The following is a 21,598-nucleotide window of genomic DNA, read 5'->3' as shown; positions in this document are numbered from 1 at the left end:
CTAGGACATTGCTTTACCCTTGGGAAAAAATAAAGTTAAATTTAAACAGATATTTACCTTGAATACCCATGCTTAAGGGAAAACATGATTTGATTAGAGATGGATAAAGAGATAGCTAGAAATTCTAAAGGGGTTTCATGGGTACTTTTAAGGGCTTAGATTTGATGCACGTTGTCTTTATTTTGCACAATATGACTTCAGAATATATGATTTTGCTGTTAATTTAAGGGTATTACCAATATTTATCTTTTACTTAGCAGCCATATATAGGCATGGTTTTGAGAGAGAAGAAAGAAAATAGTCACTTATTTGAGATAACTAGGCAAGTTGTGAAAGGCAAAGGTTAAATTGCATTTGCATGTGCAAACATGGGCAAGATTCTTGCTTTGATGTGCAGTTACTTGAACTAGGGGCTGGTGAAAAACGTGAAAATGGGGGAGTAAAGCTTGTTAGAACTTCCGAATATGGAGAAAAGCAGTGAGGACAATGTGGTGGAGTTAAGTCCTGGAAGGGCATCTTTGACAGTGCATGGCTTGGTTACTGTGGTGAAGAGATTGGAGAATCCATGGTATGGTGTGAAAGCTTGGGTTTAGCGAGACTCCGTCTCAAAAAAACAAAACAAAACAAAACAAAACAAAAACATATAAGCAGAAATCAGCTACTGTTTATTGTACTTTGGAAAGCGAGCAGATTTTATCAATAATTTGGTTACTTTTTTGTGTATAGAGATTGGTTTTGGGTTGATTTGGTTTTTGGTATTTTGCAGTATACAACTTTTTTTTTTTTTTATGTTGACACATTATTCTAGCTGTACAACCCACTTATGGCTTAGGGGAAGCTTAAGTATTACTTGCCCTTTTGTTACTGGAAAGGGGTCCTGATCCAGACCCCAAGAGAGGGTTCTTGGATCTCACGCAAGAAAGAATATGGGACCCGTCCTTAGAGAAAAGGGAAAGCAAGTTTATTAAGAAAGTAAAGGAATAAAAGAATGGCTATTCCATAGGCGGGGCAGCAGTATGAGCTGCTGCTCGCCCATTTTAATGGTTATTTTATATGCTAAACAAGGGATGGATTATTCTCACCTCCCCTTTTAGACCATACGGAGTAACTTCCTGATGTTGCCACGGCATTTGTAAACTGTCATGGCGCTGGTGGGTGTGTAGCAGTGAGGGTGACCAGAGGTTACTTTTGTTGCCAGGTTGATTTTGGTGGATTTTAGCTGGCTTCTTTACTGCAACCTGTTTTATCTTCTTTGTCTTTATGACCTATATCTTGTGCTGACCTCCTGTCTCATCCTGTGACTTAGAATACCTTAACTGTCTGGGAGTGTAGCCCACCAGGTCTCTGCCTTATTTTACCAAGCCCCTACTCAAGATGGAGTTGCTCTGGTTCAAATGCCTCTGACATTTCCCCCCTCCCTTTTATAAGAGAACCCTTAATCCTAAGGGTTGCAGAAGGATAAAGATCCATTTTCTGCAATTTCTTCAGGCTGAATAGGGGCGATGATCTTCCTGCCTAACTGTGAGGGTCTCTTATATTCAGGGTAGAGAGGAGCTCAGTCAGAAAGCATCAATATGTTGAGGGCCATTCATAACTCTTGAGTTCTGACAAAAGGTGATATCTGGAAGATTAATAAGTGTTTAAGACTGAGTAAACTTATTCTGCATTCCTGCACAAAGAGTGCAACAACAATATATTCCACAACAGTAAAGCAAAATAAGCAAAATTATCCCAAGTAAACTAAATTAGAAGGCTTTCAATGAACTGTGCAACTCTTGGAACCAAGCTGATATGGAGTTGCTGATTCCAGTGTGTCCAGAATAGAATACTGATCTTGATTTTTACAATACCCATCCCTCTTGTTTCTTCTGAGCAGCAGCCAGAGATCACTGGTTGGCTCACAGGAACAAGCAGTCAGTCTAAATTGCAGAAAAAACTCTAAAACGATTGTTGAGACTAGAATATAACAACAAGTGTAGCATAGTTCTTGAAACATAATTTTTTCTCTCTCCAGTCTCCAATTTTTACTAAAGATAAATCATGGTAAGACTGATTTACTTTATTATGCTTGGCCTGATTATTTGTATAAATTCCAACAAGAATAATTTTTTTTTTTAACGTAGGCTTTTTTTTTTTTTTTTTTTTTGAGACAGAGTCTTGCTCTGTCACCTAGGCTGGAGTGCAGTGGCACGATCTTGGCTCATTGCAACCTCCGCCTCCTGAGTTCCAGTGATTCTTCTGCCTCACCCACCGGAGTAGCTGGGACTACAGGTACATGCCACCTTACCTGGCTAATTTTTGAGATGGGGTTTCGCCATGTTGGGCAGACTGGTCTCAAACTCCTGACCTCAAGTGATCCGCCTGCCTCAGCCTCCCAAAGTGCTGGGATTACAGGTGTGAGTCACCATGCCCAGCCTACATAGGCTTTTTCAATTGGCTTTGATGGAACTCTGCTTCATAAGGAATCTTAGATAAGACTTTTTTTAAAGCCAAGCCCAGTCATGGGTTAGTACCCTCAAATCCCTATCAGTTGATTAAATTCCTTTCCTCTTGAGGTCCCAAGATAATTTGGGGCTCCTGGACCTGTTAGAAAGTGACATTCTTTGCTTACCATAGTTTAGGAACCCTGCACAGGAACTATGTAGACAAGGTATGAGGCCAGTTTTCCCAAGGGGCTTTTATTGACTCTATAAGTCAAGTTAGATTCCTTAAAGGAAAGCATGCCATTGCAGTCAAAGCCTTGGTAAAATAGCCAGTTTCTCCAATTGTGTCCTGTTGCAAAAGAAAACAGTTTATTTATTTTTATTTATTATTTATTCATTTTTGAGACGGAGTCTCGCTCTGTCGCCCAGGCTGGAGTGCAGTGGCGTGATCTCGGCAACCTCCACCTCCCAGGTTCAAGTGATTCTCCTGCCTCAGCCTCCCGAGTAGCTGGGATTATAGGCACCCGCCACCACACCCGGCTAATTATTGTATTTTTAGTAGAGACAGGGTTTCACCATTAGCCAGGCTGGTATCAAACTCCTGACCTCAAGTGATCCGTCTGCCTTGGCCTCCCAAAGTGCTGGGATTACAGGCATGAGCCACCATGCCCACCCAAGAAAACAGTTTCTTATTGCACTTATGCAAATTACTATATTTCCATAAATTAAGAATACTCACAAATATTTTCCAAATTTTAGAGAAATCGGGTAGAGAGAAACATATAGGCTCCAAATTTTGTTTACAGGAGTATATTTTACTCAATTGCTACAAGCTGTAAATAGCTTAAAAGTTTTCTGGACTCTGAAAAATAAAACAAAGGATCAGCAACATTTTAAGCAAAGTAAAAAAGATTACTTCAGTCTTGTATTAGTTCAATACATTCAATTAACTCCTATTCTGTTTGATATTCGTCAACATTTTAGCTCTGCATGAGAGTCCTAAAAGTTTTTTTTTTTTCTATCCTAATTTCATAATCTCCAAAGTTATCAGACACCTGCATTTAGAAACACCTGTCAAAGTCCTATAGCTGACTATAAACCACCTTTTGAAGAGGATCAGAACAAGACAACAATTGTCTTGTTGTGTATATTAAAAAGTCCTAGGACAGCCACTATTCAAGGAAGTTTTGGTTACTTCTGTGGCATACAATTGTACATAATAATTATAACTATTAATAATATACACAAAGTTATATCAGGATTATAGGAGTTTTACATAATTTTGGAACAGATACTAGTAACATATGTATATAAATAGAGCCCAAAGAAAGTCAAATACCATTTCATATTTGACAATGCTTCCTGTATGATTTTTATACTAAATGAGCCAAATTTCACCATTGCATTTGTGCATTATTGATGTCAAACCCAATTCCTAACAAAACCTTATAGACATATCTACCCAATTTTAACGTTTGACGATAAGGTAAGATTCTCATAAACCTTTTATAACCCTTTACAAAAATTTTTGTTAAACAGTAGATAAGTGCTCTAAGAAAAACCTGTTGTGCTTTTATTCCAGTGTTCAATTTACGGAAAAACTGAATAATACCCCCTTTAACTTTAGCCAATATGTCACACACGTAATTTTTTTTACAGGATTAATTTTCCACAAACCTTCCACAACTTGCTCAGACTTTCAGCTTTATCCTAACTTAAAACAATCCTTTAACCCTTTAATCTAGGCAGAAAAATCCATATTTCCATGCCTTCTTGTAATCTTTTACCAAAAACTCATTTCACTTTCTTTACATACCTTGGATGTAAAACTGTTTCTATTTCCCAAAGATTACTTAAGTCATGTGAACTAAAAGTCATTACAATTTTTACTTTTCTGATAAAATGTTTGATCTAAACTCTTGTTATAATCAAGCCAATTAATCAAAGATCTTTTAGATATAAGCATCATACACACAACATATATAAATATCCAGAGAGACAGAAGGTCCTGTAGCTGTAAGGTTCTTCATTCGCCGGTTTTTAAGTTTCTCTTTAAAGCCTGAAGTTTCTAGGGCCTAATAAGCAGGCACAGCTGGAAGGCAAAACAGATCTCCAGAAATTAAGGGTCCCATTTTTATACCAGATTCTGGATCCCAAAAAGAGGGAATCAGCTCATCCCCATGGGAGTGTTAATCTCTCAATGTGGGGTGGGGACATCTCCATACTTCCTAGGTGGCTAAGAGCATGCTTCTCTGATCCAAACCTGCAGAGCTGAGTATTTCCCCATAACTGCCATTAGCTGTCCCCAAAAGTATATTTCCTATTTAGTTATTACACACCAAAGTTCTCTCATAATACAAATTAGTTTCTGTTACCTCCCCAAAAGTAAAAAATGTCAGATAATGGAATACAAAATAGAACAGAGCCTTAGATTTTGAGAGGAATCTATCTACTTTTTATTCCTGAAGTTTCATGAGGAAAACAGAGGTTTATTTCAAAATGGGATCTGTGGCGCTTCCTCTTTTTTCCTAAGGAGTCCCAGGCTGTTAGAACTTGAATATCTGCTTTTAATTAAGCTGACTTTTAACCATAGTGCTCTTTTTTTAAAAAAAAAAGGCCTTTTAAATTTCTTATTACCAGACTTTAGCCGGCTGATATTTCTGGCTTTTGAACTTTACCAAAAGTAACTTCACAGGTGCTCAGAGAAAGGAAAAATTCAAGAAAGGCACACAGATAACACAAAGTGGTCATTCCTTAAGCCAGGAATTGAATCCTGCACCCTGGCTGCCATTGTGTTGGCAGAGACCAAAAGAAAGCACTGCCACGTGGTTACAAGGTCAAGCTCCCAAGGATGTGACTGACGAGTTTTCTGGGCTGTCTTGAACAGTAGGTTTATGGGATCCTAAGCCCATGTTCTATCTTAAGGTACTCCTCTTTATGACAGAATGATACAGAAAGACAAATTCATAGCACAAAGTATAACAGATTCACTACAGCTTAAGACTAGCTTCACAAATCCTTTTTCCAATTAATCAAAATTTTACAGAGGAGCTAAACAGTGATTTTTACTATTCATTCAACCAGTTCGCACAGAGAGAGAAAGGAAAGGAAAGGGAGAAAAGTATTGCCTATATTGGGAGGGGAAGGCAAAGAGCTCAGGGAGGCCAGAGAAAGACCTACCCATTGCAGCGACAGTGAAGAGTTCAGGTGGCCGCTTGCCGGTAGCGAAGGGATTTTTTCCAGCAGTCCCATCAGCTCTCAAAATGTCCCCATATCCCATGGTCCTATACATACCTAATCCTGTCATCCATAGCCATCAGCAAAAAGTGCAAAACAGATTAATCCAAAGAGAATTGTGGTTAACATCCCATAGTGCCAAACCTGTTCTCAGCTGAGAGGGACTTTACTAAGAGGGGCCTCTAACACCCTAAATCTTAGGAAGGACCCTAACCCTAAAATCTTAGGAAGGACCCTAACCCTAAAAGATCAGCCTTTTATTGAGAGGAACCTTTAACCCTGTCTGTCTTAGGAGAAGCTCTAACACCCCTAAGTTGGGCGTCTAACCAATCCCATTCTTTACTTGCGTATATGCACCCAACCTACCCAAAGTCAACCAATTGGTGTCCGCAGGTGATTTTCCTTTGGGTCAGGGGTCTCTTTAGTATAGTCCCTTCGGTGATCTCTAGAGAGATACTGCTGGACCTCACCACTTACCCAAAGTTAGCCTTTAGGTTGGGGGTTTCCTCAGTATTGTCTCTTCTGTGGTTGCCAGAAAGATGTTACTGGAAAGGGGTCCCGATCTAGACCCCAAGAGAGGGTTCTTAGATCTCATGCAAGAAAGAATTCAGGGTAAGTCCTTAGAGAAAAGGGGAAGCAAGTTTATTAAGAAAGTAAGGGAATAAAAGAATGGCTACTCTGTAGGCAGAGCAGATTTTTATGGTTATTTCTTGATTATGTGCTAAGCAAGCACATAATCAAGGTGGATTATTCTTGCCTCCCTTTTTTAGACCATATAGGGTAACTTCCTGATGTCACCATGGTATTTGTAAACTGTCATGGTGCTGGTGGGAGTGTACTAGTGAGGACGACACAAGATTACTCTTGTCGCTATCTTGGTTTGGGTGGGTTTTAGCCAGCTTCTTTACTACAACCTGTTTTATCAGCCAGGTCTTTATGACCTGTATTTTGTGCCGACCTCATAGCTCATCCTGTGACTTAGAATGCCTTAACCACCTGGAAATGTAGCCCAGCACATCTCAGCCTTATTTTACTAAGCCCCTACTCAAGGTGGAGTTGCTCTGGTTCAAATGCCTCTGATACTTTGGGAGAGACTTGACCTGAGAAGCAAATTTTTTCCTCACTAAATTGATGGTAGATTTCAAAAAGGTGTCTGTCCATTTTGCAGATGTCTGTGTGGTATTTCACATGGAGAGATTCTTCTGCCTTCTTTCAGCTCCACTTTTGAAACGTTACCGAGGAAAAAATGGCCTCAAGGAAACTTTGATTGGAGTTGCAAACTGAAGATTATCTGAGACAGGTCTCAATTTACAGATTTATTTTGCTGAGGTTAAGGACCATGGCATATGACACAGCCTCAGGAGGTCCTGAGAACATATGTCCAAGTTGGTTTGGTTATAGCTTGTGTTTATACAATGGGGGCAGGCGGCAGGGGGGTGGTGCGACTTCCAGGTCATAGGTTGAAAGAGTTAAGCCCTGCCTGAAGAGTTGAATTCAGCATAAAGAAATGCTTGAGTTTGAACAGGGGCTTGTGGAATCCAAGGTTCTTCTCATGTAGATGAAGCTTTCAGGTCACAAGCTTCAGAGATAAAAGATGGTGACTGTCTCTTATCAGACCTTAAAAGGTGTCAGACTTTCCAGAAAAGACTTAGTAAGGGAAGGAGAGTCTCTATGGAATACAAATTTCCCCCACAAGAGACAGATTTGTAGGGCCATTTCAGAATATGTCAAAGAAATTTATTTTGGGATAAAATATTTCGATTTCCTTCAGGGCCTGTGAATCTGTCATATGATACTATAGCAGTCGGGTTGGAATTTGGCATCTCATTGTCACAAATTCTGCTTTGTCAGTCTTAAGATCACTGTTTTAATATTAATACTGGCCAGTTGTTTCTGAACTCCAAAGGGAAGAGGGTATATTGAGGCATGTCCAATTCCACCCCCTCAACCAGCATCAAGGCCTGAACTAGACTTCCAGGTTTCTTTGGGGTCCCCTTGGCCAAGAGGGGGGCCATTCAGTTGGTTGGGAGACTTAGCAGCTTTTTCCTATTGGCTTACAGAGTCCATCATCTGGTTACATAGAATCATTTGTCAAAACTCATCTTGTGACTAGTATATAAATTTAGCATTCAGATTAAGACTAAAGACGGCACAGAAACAAGATGTGGAGCATAATGAAATGCAGTAAAGAGAGTTAGAACAAAAGAGTATTTGAAAAGAACATAAAAGCCATTTAAGAAAAATTGGGTTGAAGACTTTAGGGGATTTAAGAAGCGAAGACCAAAAAAAAAAAAAAAAAAAGAAAAGAAACAGACAGAAACCAGAAAGAAAGGGGATGAAAAGAAAGTACATTTGACATTTATAATGAGTAATACAATTTACTTCCATACCTGGACCGCAATTTTATTTTTGGTTTTTTTTGTTTTTTTTTTTGAGACAGAGTCTCGCTCTTTTTGCCAGGCTGGAGTGCAGTGGTGCGATCTCGGCTCACTGCAACCTCCACCACTCCTGGGTTCAAGCGATTCTCCTGCTTCAGCCTCCTGAGTGTCTGGGACTACAGGTGCGCGCCACCATGCCCAGCTAATTTTTATATTTTTAGTAGAGACAGGGTTTCACCATGTTGGCCAGGATTGTCTCGATCTCCAGACCTCATCATCTGCCCGCCTCGGCCTCCCAAAGTGCTGGGATTATAGGCATGAGCCACCAGGCCCAGCCTGTTTTTTGTCTTTTTAGGCATATATTAAAAGCATAATCATCTCTCCAATATTGGCTGTGGTTTTAATTTTATGTATGTTTGTGAACAAAGGAAATAATCTTTGAATATTAAGTGTCCACTCTGAAACTTCCCCCTACTTTTTTTTCCTTGTCAGCAGATCCCAGAGTCATTAAAAAGTATCACATGGCAGAGATTGGGAAAAGGCAGTTCAAGACAGTTCTTAGATGCTGCAAAGGTAAGATTGAGCAAACACATCTACATATAGCTAGGAAAAACCTGTAAGCCCTTGGAGCATTTCCCAATGTATACTACATATTTTACATCTCCCTTTTTGTGTTTTTCTAAATGCTGGCAAGATGAATAAGAATTTATGTTTCTGCTTCTGGAAATACAGAGGAAGTCTTGATGTTTTCTATCCCTGGAAAATTCTATCCGAATCTCTTGAATCAGTGCCAACTAGAGTAATATTTTCAGAAAGCTTTTATAAACGTAATAGCAACTTGTTGACACTTAAATTTATCCTGTTAGTTTATATCTGATATGTGAAATGCTTTATGTTTTTTGATGTTACCAATGTTCAGATAGTAGTAATATCAAGGGATTCTAAGCTTATTAGAGCCCATGAGGTAGGTAGTGCTGAGTTTACATGTCAATGAGGTTATTTTTCATTGCTAATATAAGTGAAAGACATCTTTAAAAATTCCCAGTGCTTTGAAATGAGACCCATAAATCTCTATGATAGAAAAGACTAGAAAATTAGAAGACAGTCTAAATTCTGGGTATTTTGTTTATTTTTTCTTTATGATTAATAATTATTTGCCATTAAGGTATAAGGCATTGTTCTAATTTATGCAGAGGCTGTAGAAATGAATTATATTTTACATTATTAAAGTGTTGAGGGGAAAATGTGCTTAGTCTTCTTATTGTCTATGACACCACTAAGTTGACTTCTATTTTAGTCTTTTGTTTTGTTGAAGACCTCACTATCTTGTGTGGTATTCACCAGACCCCTTGATAAAACTTGTTGCTCAATCTTTTAGAGGAAAAAATGGCACAGAGAGATATTGTCAGACTAAGAATTACCTTTTGATGTTTTCCTTTACAAAGTGCTTTGAGATTATTGATCCAAAAATCAATATCCTGTTTATGGCAATTACTTTTTCTGTCTCAACTGGTGAGAACAAGAAGGCACTTTTTGCTTTTTGTAATTCCATTTTCATAGCTTGGCCCAGAGCTGATATTGTTATGCTATGTATGATATTGGTACACATTTGTGTTTGTAAAGAACTGTGCCTTTGTTCATTAATTATTGATTATTATAGCTACTGAAAAATCATCTAATCCAACAAGTATTGAAACTTACCTTGCCCATGTGGTATGTTCCATGAGAGATACAAAGATAAAAGACACTGTCTCTGATCTTCAGAAATTTATCACATAATAAGAAAGGCAAAACAGTGTATGCAAATGACTACAATATAGGCATAAGACAGACTATGAGATATTAAAAAATACCTTGTTTCTAAATGTATATATGAGCCAGTACAACAAGAAAAAGAATCAGTTGTTTAAAATCAACTGTATTAATTATAAAACAGAAATGTACAGACAAGGAAAGCAAGTGAGATATAAATTAACTGTATATTATACTTGCTTACCAATAATGAAATAAGAGATTATCAGCACTATAGTAGTGAATGACACTGGGAAAGCCAGTGTAAGTCAAGTAGAAGTGTAAAACAGGTTAAATCCTTTAAACGTCAGTTTCAAAAGCTATTTAGAGAAAGTGACTTCACTGAGTTTGTTCTATCTTAATATTTTTTATATAAATTTAGCTATAAGTTAATTGTGGAGGTGTTTTGCTTTACTATGCCAGACTAAATACTATACCTGTGAATTTGTTTTGGAAACATTCATTAGATTAGACAGTTTAAGCCAGGTTTTGAAACATCTGAAATTCTGTAATAGCTAATGGACTGCTTGGTATCATCTTCAATTAGGCTCTCCAGGTATGGCCACTGATAGAAAAGAGGACATGTTGGCATGGTCATGCAGGAGGAGGACTCCACACAGACCCAAAAGAAGGGGTAAGAGCCTGTAACAAATAACTGGAAATTCTTAATGATTGTCCTTGCACAGAAGATATATGTATTTAAGATTATAATATTCTAGAATATTTTGATTGACTCATCTAATTGCATGTTCTCTAATGAAAAAAATCATATTCATTGACCATAGTTTATAGATGATATTTTCTCAGACTTAAAACAAAGATTTATGATTGACTAAAAAAGAAAAGTTATTTGTCCACCTAAATGTTTTAGTTCTTTAAAATAGCATCAGTTGAGGTTGTTATGTAATCTAGCCTTATAATAAGTATAAGTAGGCGAATTAGATTTAGCACCTAAAAAACAATTTTGTGTGTGTATGTGTTTGTGTGTGCACGCGCGCATGCTTCAGGGTTAATGTTTCCCCTTCTATACACTTAGAGAAATCCTAAAATACCCCCTAGTTTCATGGTAAATCCTCTATCTACCTGATCCACCTAGTTATCCATATTCTTTATCATTATTATTATCGTTATACAGCCATGCTAAGCAGTAGGGCTGTTGAAATAGAAAGACTTGCACTATATATTTTTTCTCAGTAAGTGAAAAATGTCACTGGAATACTGTTACACAGTATTACATCTGGCCCTTTTTCTCTGAGCTTGCCTTTATTTTCTTCCTCCGGCTTGACCCAGTCAGTATATGCATGTTATTTCTAAGTAGAAATGATATTTTCAGGGTTGGTGGTCAACTGAACAAATTTTATGTAACAGTACTCTTTATTTTTTTTTTTTTTTTGAGACAGAGTCTGGCTCTGCCGCCCAGGCTGGAGTGCAGTGGCCGGATCTCAGCTCACTGCAAGCTCCGCCTCCCGGGTTCACGCCATTCTCCTGCCTCAGCCTCCCGAGTAGTTGGGACTACAGGCGCCCGCCACCGCGCCCGGCTAGTTTTTTGTATTTTTTAGCAGAGACGGGGTTTCACCGTGTTAGCCAGGATGGTCTCGATCTCCTGACCTCGTGATCCGCCCGTCTCGGCCTCCCAAAGTGCTGGGATTACAGGCTTGAGCCACCGCGCCCGGCCTAACAGTACTCTTTAAATTGTAGAGAGAGAAGTAAATGTTAGTTATTTTTTTGATAGGAAGTGATTGGCAGGAAACAGTTTTCAGTGCTTTTTTCCATTCTTCTTTGTTTCCTAGTACAGTTCTTTCAAGGAACTCAAAACACTTCACATTAATGTTTCTGTCCCATTTTTTTTTTTTTTTTTTACCCTACTTTCTTTTTTTTTTTTTTTTTTCTTTTTTTTTTAAATTTATTTATTATTATTATACTTTAAGTTGTAGGGTACATGTGCATAACATGCAGGTTTGTTACATATGTATACTTGTGCCATGTTGGTGTGCTGCACCCATCAACTCGTCATTTACATCAGGTATAACTCCCAATGCAATCCCTCCCCCCTCCCCACTCCCCATGATAGGCCCCGGTGTGTGATGTTCCCCTTCCTGAGTCCAAGTGATCTCATTGTTCAGTTCCCACCTATGAGTGAGAACATGCGGTGTTTGGTTTTCTGTTCTTGTGATAGTTTGCTAAGAATGATGGTTTCCAGCTGCATCCATGTCCCTACAAAGGACACAAACTCATCCTTTTTTATGGCTGCATAGTATTCCATGGTGTATATGTGCCACATTTTCTTAATCCAATCTGTCACTGATGGACATTTGGGTTGATTCCAAGTCTTTGCTATTGTGAATAGTGCTGCAATAAACATACGTGTGCATGTGTCTTTATAGCAGCATAATTTATAATCCTTTGGGTATATACCCAGTAATGGGATGGCTGGGTCATATGGTACATCTAGTTCTAGATCCTTGAGGAATCGCCATACTGTTTTCCATAATGGTTGAACTAGTTTACAATCCCACCAAGAGTGTAAAAGCGTTCCTATTTCTCCACATCCTCTCCAGCACCTGTTGTTTCCTGACTTTTTAATGATCGCCATTCTAACTGGTGTGAGATGGTATCTCATTGTGGTTTTGATTTGCATTTCTCTGATGGCCAGTGATGATGAGCATTTTTTCATGTGTCTGTTGGCTGTATGAATGTCTTCTTTTGAGAAATGTCTGTTCATATCCTTTGCCCACTTTTTGATGGGGTTGTTTGTTTTTTTCTTGTAAATTTGTTTGAGTTCTTTGTAGGTTCTGGATATTAGCCCTTTGTCAGATGAGTAGATTGCAAAAATGTTCTCCCATTCTGTAGGTTGCCTGTTCACTCTGATGGTAGTTTCTTTTGCTGTGCAGAAGCTCTTTAGTTTAATGAGATCCCATTTGTCAATTTTGGCTTTTGCTGCCGTTGCTTTTGGTGTTTTAGACATGAAGTCTTGGCCCATGCCTATGTCCTGAATGGTACTACCTAGGTTTTCCTCTAGGATTTTTATGGTATTAGGTCTAACATTTAAGTCTCTAATCCATCTTGAATTAATTTTCGTATAAGGAGTAAGGAAAGGATCCAGTTTCAGCTTTCTACTTATGGCTAGCCAATTTTCCCAGCACCATTTATTAAATAGGGAATCCTTTCCCCATTTCTTGTTTCTCTCAGGTTTGTCAAAGATCAGATGGCTGTAGATGTGTGGTATTATTTCTGAGGACTCTGTTCTGTTCCATTGGTCTATATCTCTGTTTTGGTACCAGTACCATGCTGTTTTAGTTACTGTAGCCTTGTAGTACAGTTTGAAGTCAGGTAGCGTGATGCCTCCAGCTTTGTTCTTTTGACTTAGGATTGTCTTGGAGATGCGGGCTCTTTTTTGGTTCCATATGAACTTTAAAGCAGTTTTTTCCAGTTCTGTGAAGAAACTCATTGGTAGTTTGATGGGGATGGCATTGAATCTATAAATTACCTTGGGCAGTATGGCCATTTTCACGATATTGATTGTTCCTATCCATGAGCATGGTATGTTCTTCCATTTGTTTGTGTCCTCTTTTATTTCACTGAGCAGTGGTTTGTAGTTCTCCTTGAAGAGGTCCTTTACATCCCTTGTAAGTTGGATTCCTAGGTATTTGATTCTCTTTGAAGCAATTGTGAATGGAAGTTCATTCCTGATTTGGCTCTCTGTTTGTCTGTTACTGGTGTATAAGAATGCTTGTGATTTTTGCACATTAATTTTGTATCCTGAGACTTTGCTGAAGTTGCTTATCAGCTTAAGGAGATTTTGGGCTGAGACAATGGGGTTTTCTCAATATACAATCATGTCATCTGCAAACAGGGTTCTGTCCCATTTTTGAACATTATTATCCTTCATAGCTGATTTTTAAAACAGCAAAATGTCATAAAATAAAATTTTAAAAAATTAACCCAAATAGTAAGATTTGTTCATCCGTGCATTAGTTTTTGGTATGATATTTGCCAGTTTTCAGGATCATCTGTCACCAAGGCCTCTTAAGGATAGTTGCTAATAATATTCTAAACACAACCAAAAATAAGTTGACTTAATAAAGAGAAGCAGCTACTTCTTTTAGGCTCAAGCACTATAAACTTCAAGACAGTTTCTTTCTGCTCCAGTAAAATAAAGCAACACTCATTGTAATACTTTAGTCTGTAGCCCTTTGTTTTCCCTTGCCATCTTTGTATTAGTTTAGCCTTTTTATCTAAATGGAATCATAGAATCATATAACTTGGAGACTATGTCAGAAAAGAAATAGTATGGAGTCGTAGTTAAGAGCTTGAGCTCTGGAGCCAGACTGCCTGGATTTGAATTGTGGCTCCATCACTTGCTAGTAGAATGACCTTGAGCTAGTTTCTTAATCTCTGTATGCTTCAGTTTCTTCATCTGTAAAATGAGGGTGATAATTTTGAAGGGGATTTAAATGAGTGAACTCCTCACACCATGTTAAAGCTCTTAAATAGTGCTTGACACATAGTGAGTGCTCAATAAATATTAGCTGCGGTTGTTATAATGTGAGATTGTAAGTCCTATCCTCTACCCTAATCCATTTATTTAAAAAGTATATATTGAATGCCTTCTTTGCGCTAAACTCTGTGTTAAGTACTGGAGATATACAAGACAAAATCTCTGCTGTCTAGAAACTTAACAACATGGCAGAATATCTAAACTGCCATGTAGAAGTTTTATCACTGTGACAAATAATAGATTTGACCTCATAACCAACTGAAATCTGTAGTGCTTTACTTTTTGTGTGCTTGTTTATAGAGAAGGGATCTCTCTATGTTGCCCAAACTGCTCTTGAACTCCTGGGCTCAAGCAATCCTCCCACCTCAGCCTCCCTGAGTAGCTGGGACTACAAGTGTGCACCACCAAACCCAGCTTTGCTTCACTTTTTATTCATATGTGTATTCTTAACAACTAACAATCAGTATTAATAATGCTGCTTGGAAGTTATTTAAATCATTCATTTATATAGCATGGGATCATAAAGGGTTTGTGAAAAAGGAGTGGCAATTTCAGTATTTGAAAACTCCTGTTTTTAAAGTAGATGTATTAAGAAATTGTTTTATAATAGAATCCCCAGATTTTTAAAGGATTTTGGAGCTTTATTCCTGCATTTAAATTTTTATTTATATGCTGCTTTGAAGAGGCATCTGCTAGTAAATTTAGTTAGCCATGTACTCTTAATAAGGACACAAATAATGAAGACCTTAATGAAAGGATTCTTTCTGAGATTTTGCTTGACATACTCTTTTTTTATGTTAGAAACACATTCTTATTGATTGGACACAGTCAGAAGCTGGTAGTTTTTAAACAGAAATTTTCACTTAAGCAATCGGAGAGCTTGATGTAATCAGAAGAAGTGAAACAGTAACTTGGAATATTAAAAATTGGTATTAAAACTTGGAGTAACTTGGAGGACTAAAAATTGGAAGATTGGGAAGAGGCTTGTTAAAATGAGTGGACACATTAGACCAGTGGCCAAGCATACCTGGATGGCATGGTGCAGCTGAATTCTAGCTCTGATTTCATACATAATCAAGTAGCCTTATGATCTTCATTTGATTTCTAAAATTGTCTTTCCTTTGGGATAGAAAATTCATTGACTGGCCAACTTGAATATCAGTCTGGCGGGTAGTTCTTTTTATTGTAAATTATTAAATGGACTGTCAAATACAAATCCATCTAATATGTAGCATAATCCATTTAAGGAAAGGGTCTAATCACCACTGAATAAGTTCTTCATTGAAGTTTCAGACCAGCAAAGCTCGGAAAACAAACCCTGAAGTATAATGTAACAAAAATTGTAAAGCCTTTCCTGACAACTCATACATATTTTCTTCTCTTATCCCAAATTCACTATATGTGTATCTCCAACAACACAAGAAAAATTTTCCAGTTACACTCTGGATTTTTTAGACATCGACTGAACTCGCTAGTTTTTGACCATCTTTTTATAAATCCATTGTTATCCTTAATAATATTGAAGTGGTTTGTTCCTTTTATTGCAGTTGTTGGGTTGAGGGGAGTTCTTTTCTCTGGATAGTTGACTTATCCCTGAAATTATGGACACTTTCAAATTTTCTTCTAGATTGGTTTTTTAGGGAGAAAACATTCAGCCTATAGCTCATATTTTTACAAAACAACATTCCAATTTTTTTTATGTTTTTTAGTTCCTCACTACAAGTTTTGTCCCCAAGTAGTTTCTTTCAAAATCAGTCCCTTGATTCTATGAGGTATTACATTTCTTGCTATTAGAATTTAGGAATGTCTGTAAAACCAGAATTCTTAGAGAAATTCCTTATCAGCTAAGGAAAAGGTGATTCTTCTACCTTTATCAAAAGATCATTTTTTTTCTTACTCTTCATTTTCTTATCAAGGGCCACTGGGCCTCACTCCCTTGAAAAGAATGAGCTGCGGGTAGAAAAATAGGCTGTTGCTTCAGTGCTTGACCTTTCCTGGCAAGAAATAGAAACTTACCCACCTGAGAAACAGAACATGTATTCAATTTATTAATATACGGTTATCTTTAATATCTGAAAATTCTACCAAATGAGCTGCTCCAGATGTTTTGGTTTTTTATTCTCATGCCTTGTCTACATCGTTATTAGGTATAGCTGTTCACTTGTAGTACATTTGGCCATGAGGCAGTACTTCTCTTCCTCAGATCACACTGTCAAATTGAGCACTGTCAATTCATAAGAAGTATAATTTGTGGCTTTCCAGTTACACCCTACTGAGTTTGGTACTTCCAGTTTTATTTGTATACTTATTTATTTATGTATTTGTTTTTGACCCACCATACTATGATTGTGCTATTTCATTGTGTACATGTTCCTTTCATTATTTCTTACCTGTCCAGCCTCATGAAGCTTATGAAGCTATATGTTAATACCAAATAAGTAAATATTTTAAAATCTGTCAAAAGTTGTGATGATTTAATCAATTATTAGGTATTGCCTCTAGGATATTAATAAGAATTTCCCATCACGTGTTTGAAAATACATACATTAATTAATTAATGGAATAAGTATTCAGTGAGTGTTTCTGATACCAGTCAAGTTTCTTTTTCTTCTGATTTTTTCACTTGGGCCACCTCGTTTTCAGTTGCTTTCAGCTTCTGTCACAGCCCTCTGTCTTTTCTGAACTTTTTCTTCTAAACTCAGTTTTGAAAAAAAAATAAATAAAATTGTTTTTATTTATTCAAAGATCTTAGTGTTACTATTCAAAGATCTTAGTGACTCTATCTGAATTTATTACTTTGTTATCATTGTGGTTTTTTTTCCCCTGAATCTAATTGCTTCCTTTAACTATGACTATCTAATTCCAATATATAGTTGAGATCTTTCTAAAAACTTTAATTCCTCATACTAATAGAGTACTAGTTTTACATTGTAATGGGGCTTTAAATTTGAGGCATATTGTATATATTCTGATAGCAGAGGAGGAACAGGTTCTCACCGAGGACATGCTATAACCACTTCTTGACTACTGCCTATGTTCGGTAAGTCCCTGGGACTGTGCAGTCGGCAGGTGGCCAAGACAGCCAGGCCCGCATTCCTTGCCAGCCAGGCCCATGTTCCTCCTCTCTGGGCAGCGACTTCCCCCAGGCCTTGCGTGGGTCCAGAGGTGCTGTCTGTGAGTCAGGAACTAGGGTCAAAAACCTTAGAAGTCTGCCAGGTGTTCTGTTCTACTGAGGCTGAGCTGGCATTCATACCACAGGATGCAGTCCTTCCCACTCCTCTCCCCTTCCCAAAGTCAGAGGAGCCTCACTCTGTACCCACAGCCACCACAGGTCATCGGGAGTACTGCCAGACTACCCCCAATGTCCCCTTGAGGCCCAAGGGCTCTTCAGTCAACTTGTGGTAAATGCTACCTGACCAGAGACTCACGCTTCAGGGCAATGGGCCCCCTTCTGGCCCAGGGCAGGTCTAGAGATGCTGTTCAAGAGTCAAATCCTATAATCTGGTACCATCAAGTGTCTGCTTGGTGCTATACCCCTTTGTAGCTGTGCTGGTACCTAAGGTGCAAGCCAAAGTTCCCTTTACTTTCCCCCCTGCTTTTCTCAAGCAGAAGGAGCTTTGTACCTAGCCACCACGGGTGGCAATGTACTGAGTCTTACCTGAAGCCAGCAATTCTCAGAGGCTCACCTTTGATGTAGTAACTGTGTATCACTTCTGGTTATTCAGGGCCCAAGGGCTCTTCAGTTAGCAGGTGATGAATATTGGTAGGACTAAGTCCTTCCCTTCAAGGCGGTGGATTCCCTTCTGGCCTAGGGCGTGTCTAGAAATGGATCCAGGAGCTAGGGCCTGGAATGGGGCCCTCACAACTCTGACAGTTGCCCTATCCTGTTGTTGCTTAGCTGATATCCAGGATGCAAGACAAAGTCCTCCCCACTCTTCCCTCTCCTCACATGGAAGGAAGGGATCTCTTTGGGAGCAGTGGCTGTGCAACCTGGGCTTAGGGGAGAGTGATGCCAGCACTCCCTTAGCCGCCCTAGCTGGTGTCTCAGTAGATTGTGTGCCCCTCGCTGTCAGCCCACCATCTCTGACAGTTCAGTACTAGGATTCACCTATTAGTTGCAGTCTTTATGGCTTAGACTGCCTTTCAAGCTTATTTAGAGCACAGAGCACTTTAGCCTGCAGTGGCAAGGTTTATGGGATCGATTCCCTTCTGGCTAGGGCTGGTTTAAATGCTTCCTCTGTGGGCAGGCATTACCTGAGTTTCGCCCTGTTTCTGGTTTTCCTTTCTGCTCTAACAGGACAGCACCTGAGTTTAGCACCTCACAGTTGCAGTGCTCTCCCACTCCCAGCACACAGAGATGCTCTCCACACCACACCACTGCTTCTGCGGTGTTGGGGAGGGGTGGTGTCAGCAATTCAGGACTGTTTTTTCTGTCTCTTCAGTGACTCAGCAATACGGCGTTAAAATCAGGTACTATGAGGGCTCACCCGATTTTTGGCTCTTATGAAGGTGTCTTTTCTGTGTAGATAGTTGTTAAGTTGATGTCCTTTAAGGGAGGGGGGATGATTGGTGGAACATTATAGTCCACCATCGTGCTCTGCGTCCCTTGATGGTACTCTATACCACATACTCTTTATTCACTCATCCGTTGATGGACATTTAGGTTGATTCCATTACTTTGCTATTATGAATTGTGCTGTGGTAAACATATGAGTGCAGGTGTCTTTTTTATATAATGATTTGTTTCCCTTTAGGAAGATACCCAGGAATAGGATCGCTGGATTGAATGGTAGTTTTATTTTTAGCTCTTTGAGAAATCTCCATACTGCTTTCCATAGCAGTTGTACTAATTTCCATTACCACCAACAGTGTATAAGCATTCCCTTTTCTCTACATCTTCACCAACTTCTGTTGTTTTTTAATTGTTTAATAATAGCCATTCTGACTGGTGCAAGATGGTATCTCATTGTGATTTTCGTTTGGATTTCTGTGATGATTATCGATGTTAAATATTTTTTCATATGTTTGTTAACTGCTTATATGTCTTCTTTTGAAAACTATCTGTTCGTGTCTTTTGCTCACTTTTTGGTGGAGTTACTTGCTTTTTTCTTGTTGAGTTCTTTGAGTTCCTTTTAGATCCTGGATATTAGTTCTTTGTTGGATGCACAGTTTGCAGATATTTTCTCCCATTCTGTAAGTTTTCTATTTACTCTGTTAATTATTTATTTTGCTGTGTAGAATCTTTTTCATTTGAGTTCCGTTTGTCTATTTTTGCTTTTGTTATCTGTGCTTTTGCAGTCTTAGTCATAAATTCTTTGCCTAGGCCAATGTCTAGAAAAGTTTTTCCTAGGTTTTCTTCTAGGCTTTTTATAGTTAGACCTTAGTTAATTTTTGTTTTTAGTGAGAGATATGGGTCCAGTGTCAATATTCTGTATGTGGCTATCTGATTTTCCCCACAGTATTTATTGAATAGATTGTCCTTTCCCCAGTATATACTTTTGTCAACTTTGTCAAAGATCTGTTAGTTGTACATATGCGGCTTTCTTTCTGATTGATCTATCTGTGTAATTTTACACCAGTACAGGCTGTTTTGGTTATTGTAGCCTTGTAGTATAAAGTCAGAAAATGTGATACCTCTTTATTCTTTTTGCTTAGGATTGTTTTGGGTATTCTGGCTCTTTTTTGTTCAGTATGAATTTTAGAACAGTTTTTTCTAATTCTGTGAAAAATGACATTAGTAGTTTGATAGGAATAGTGTTGAATCTGTAAATTGCTTTGGACAGTATGGTCTTTTTAACAATATTGATTCTTTCAATCCTTGAGTTTGTTTTTCTATTTGTTTGTGTCTTCTATGACTTCTTTCATCAGTGTTTTATAGTTCTTCTTGTAGAGATCTTTCAACTCATGGGCTAAATGTATTCCTAGATATTTTATTTTCTTGTAGTTATTGTAAATGAGATTGAGCTCTTGATTGGTTCTCTGCTTGATTGTTATTGATGTATAGAAATGCTCATTTTTGTACATTGATTTTGTATCCTGAACTTTACTGAGGTTATTTATCAACTCTAGGACCCTTTTGGAGGAACCTTTTGGAGGAGTTTTCTAGGTGTAAGATCATATCATCAGCAAAAAGAGATAATTTGACTTCCTGTTTTCCAGTTTGGATGCTTTTTATTTATTTCTCTTCTCTGATTGCTGTAGCTAGGACTCTCAATTAGATGTTGAATAGAAGGGGTTGAAAGTAGGCATCCTTGTTCTATTCTCGTTCTCAGGAATGCTTTCAAGTTTTCCCCATTCAGTGTGATATTGGCTGTGGGTTTGCTATATGTGGCTTTGATTATTTTGAGGTATATTTTTTCTATGTCTAGTTTATTGAAGGTTTATGCTGGATTTTATTGAATGCTTTTTCTGCATCTATTGAGATGATTTTTGTTTTTAATTCTGTTTATGTAGTGAATCACATTTATTGCTTTGCATATATTCTTGCATTCCTGGAATAAAACCCACTTGATCATGGTATATTATCTTTTTGTTGTGCTGTTAGAGTTGGTTTACTGATATTTTGTTTAGGATTTTTACATCTGTGTTCATCAGGGATATTGGCCTGTAGTTTTTTGTTTTGTTTTCTTTTGGGTTGTTTCCTTGCCTGGTTTTGGTTTTAGGGTAATGCTGCCTTTGTAGAATGAGTTACGGAGGATTCCCTCTTGCTGAAATGTTTTGGAACAGTTTCAGTAGGATTAGTGCCAGTTATTTATATGTCTCATGGAATTTGTGTGTGACTCTGCCTGGTTCTGGGGTTTTTTGGTTTGTTTGTTTCGAGATTTTTTATTACTGATTCAATTTCGAAACTCGTTGGTGGGTTCTGTATTTCTGTTTTTTTCCTCATTCAATCTTGGGAGGTTGTACATTTCCAGAAATGTATCTATTTCCTCTAGGTTTTCTAGTTTGTATGCATAGAAGTGCTCATAGTAGTCTCTGATGATATTTTGTATTTCTGTGGTATCAGTTGTACGTCTCCTTTTCCATTTCTGATTATGCATATTTGAATCTTATATTTTGTTCTTGGTTAATCTAGCTAGTGGTCTTTCAGCTTTATTTATCTTTTCAAATAATCAATCTTTCACTTGTCAATAGACACAGGAAGAGCATTTGATAAAATTCAAAATCTCTTCAGAATAAAAACTCAGCACAGAAGGCATAGAAAAACTCAACATGATAAACGCCATATATGACTTACCCACAGCTAACAACATGCCGAATAGGGAAAAGTT

General features: G+C 38.0%; 1 protein-coding gene across 8 annotated transcripts in view; it reads left to right on the top strand.

The window, feature by feature from the left end:
* ABCB7 (ATP binding cassette subfamily B member 7) overlaps positions 1-21,598 on the top strand; it is a 137,226-nt gene that overhangs the window by 41,840 nt on the left and 73,788 nt on the right. For 4 of the 8 annotated variants that reach the window (XR_010584134.2, XM_065537821.2, XM_065537822.1 and 1 more), the window contains exons 2-3: positions 8,531-8,611; positions 10,377-10,463. The exons of 1 other annotated variant lie outside the window; for it this stretch is intronic. Coding sequence is in view for 6 of the 7 variants with exons in the window: in XM_065537821.2 (XP_065393893.1) it covers positions 8,531-8,611; positions 10,377-10,463 (168 nt within the window). In the remaining variant the exon portion in view is untranslated. The remainder of the gene's footprint in view (positions 1-8,530; positions 8,612-10,376; positions 10,464-21,598) is intronic. 3 more of the 8 variants (XM_074029905.1, XM_005593975.4, XM_045384092.2) reach the window with 2 other exon arrangements.

The sequence above is a fragment of the Macaca fascicularis genome, chromosome X (genome assembly GCF_037993035.2).
Source record: "Macaca fascicularis isolate 582-1 chromosome X, T2T-MFA8v1.1".
In the NCBI taxonomy this organism is placed as follows: domain Eukaryota; kingdom Metazoa; phylum Chordata; class Mammalia; order Primates; family Cercopithecidae; genus Macaca; species Macaca fascicularis.
The sequence above is the reverse complement of the archived record's forward strand: the minus strand, read 5'-3'. Positions and strand labels throughout refer to the sequence as shown.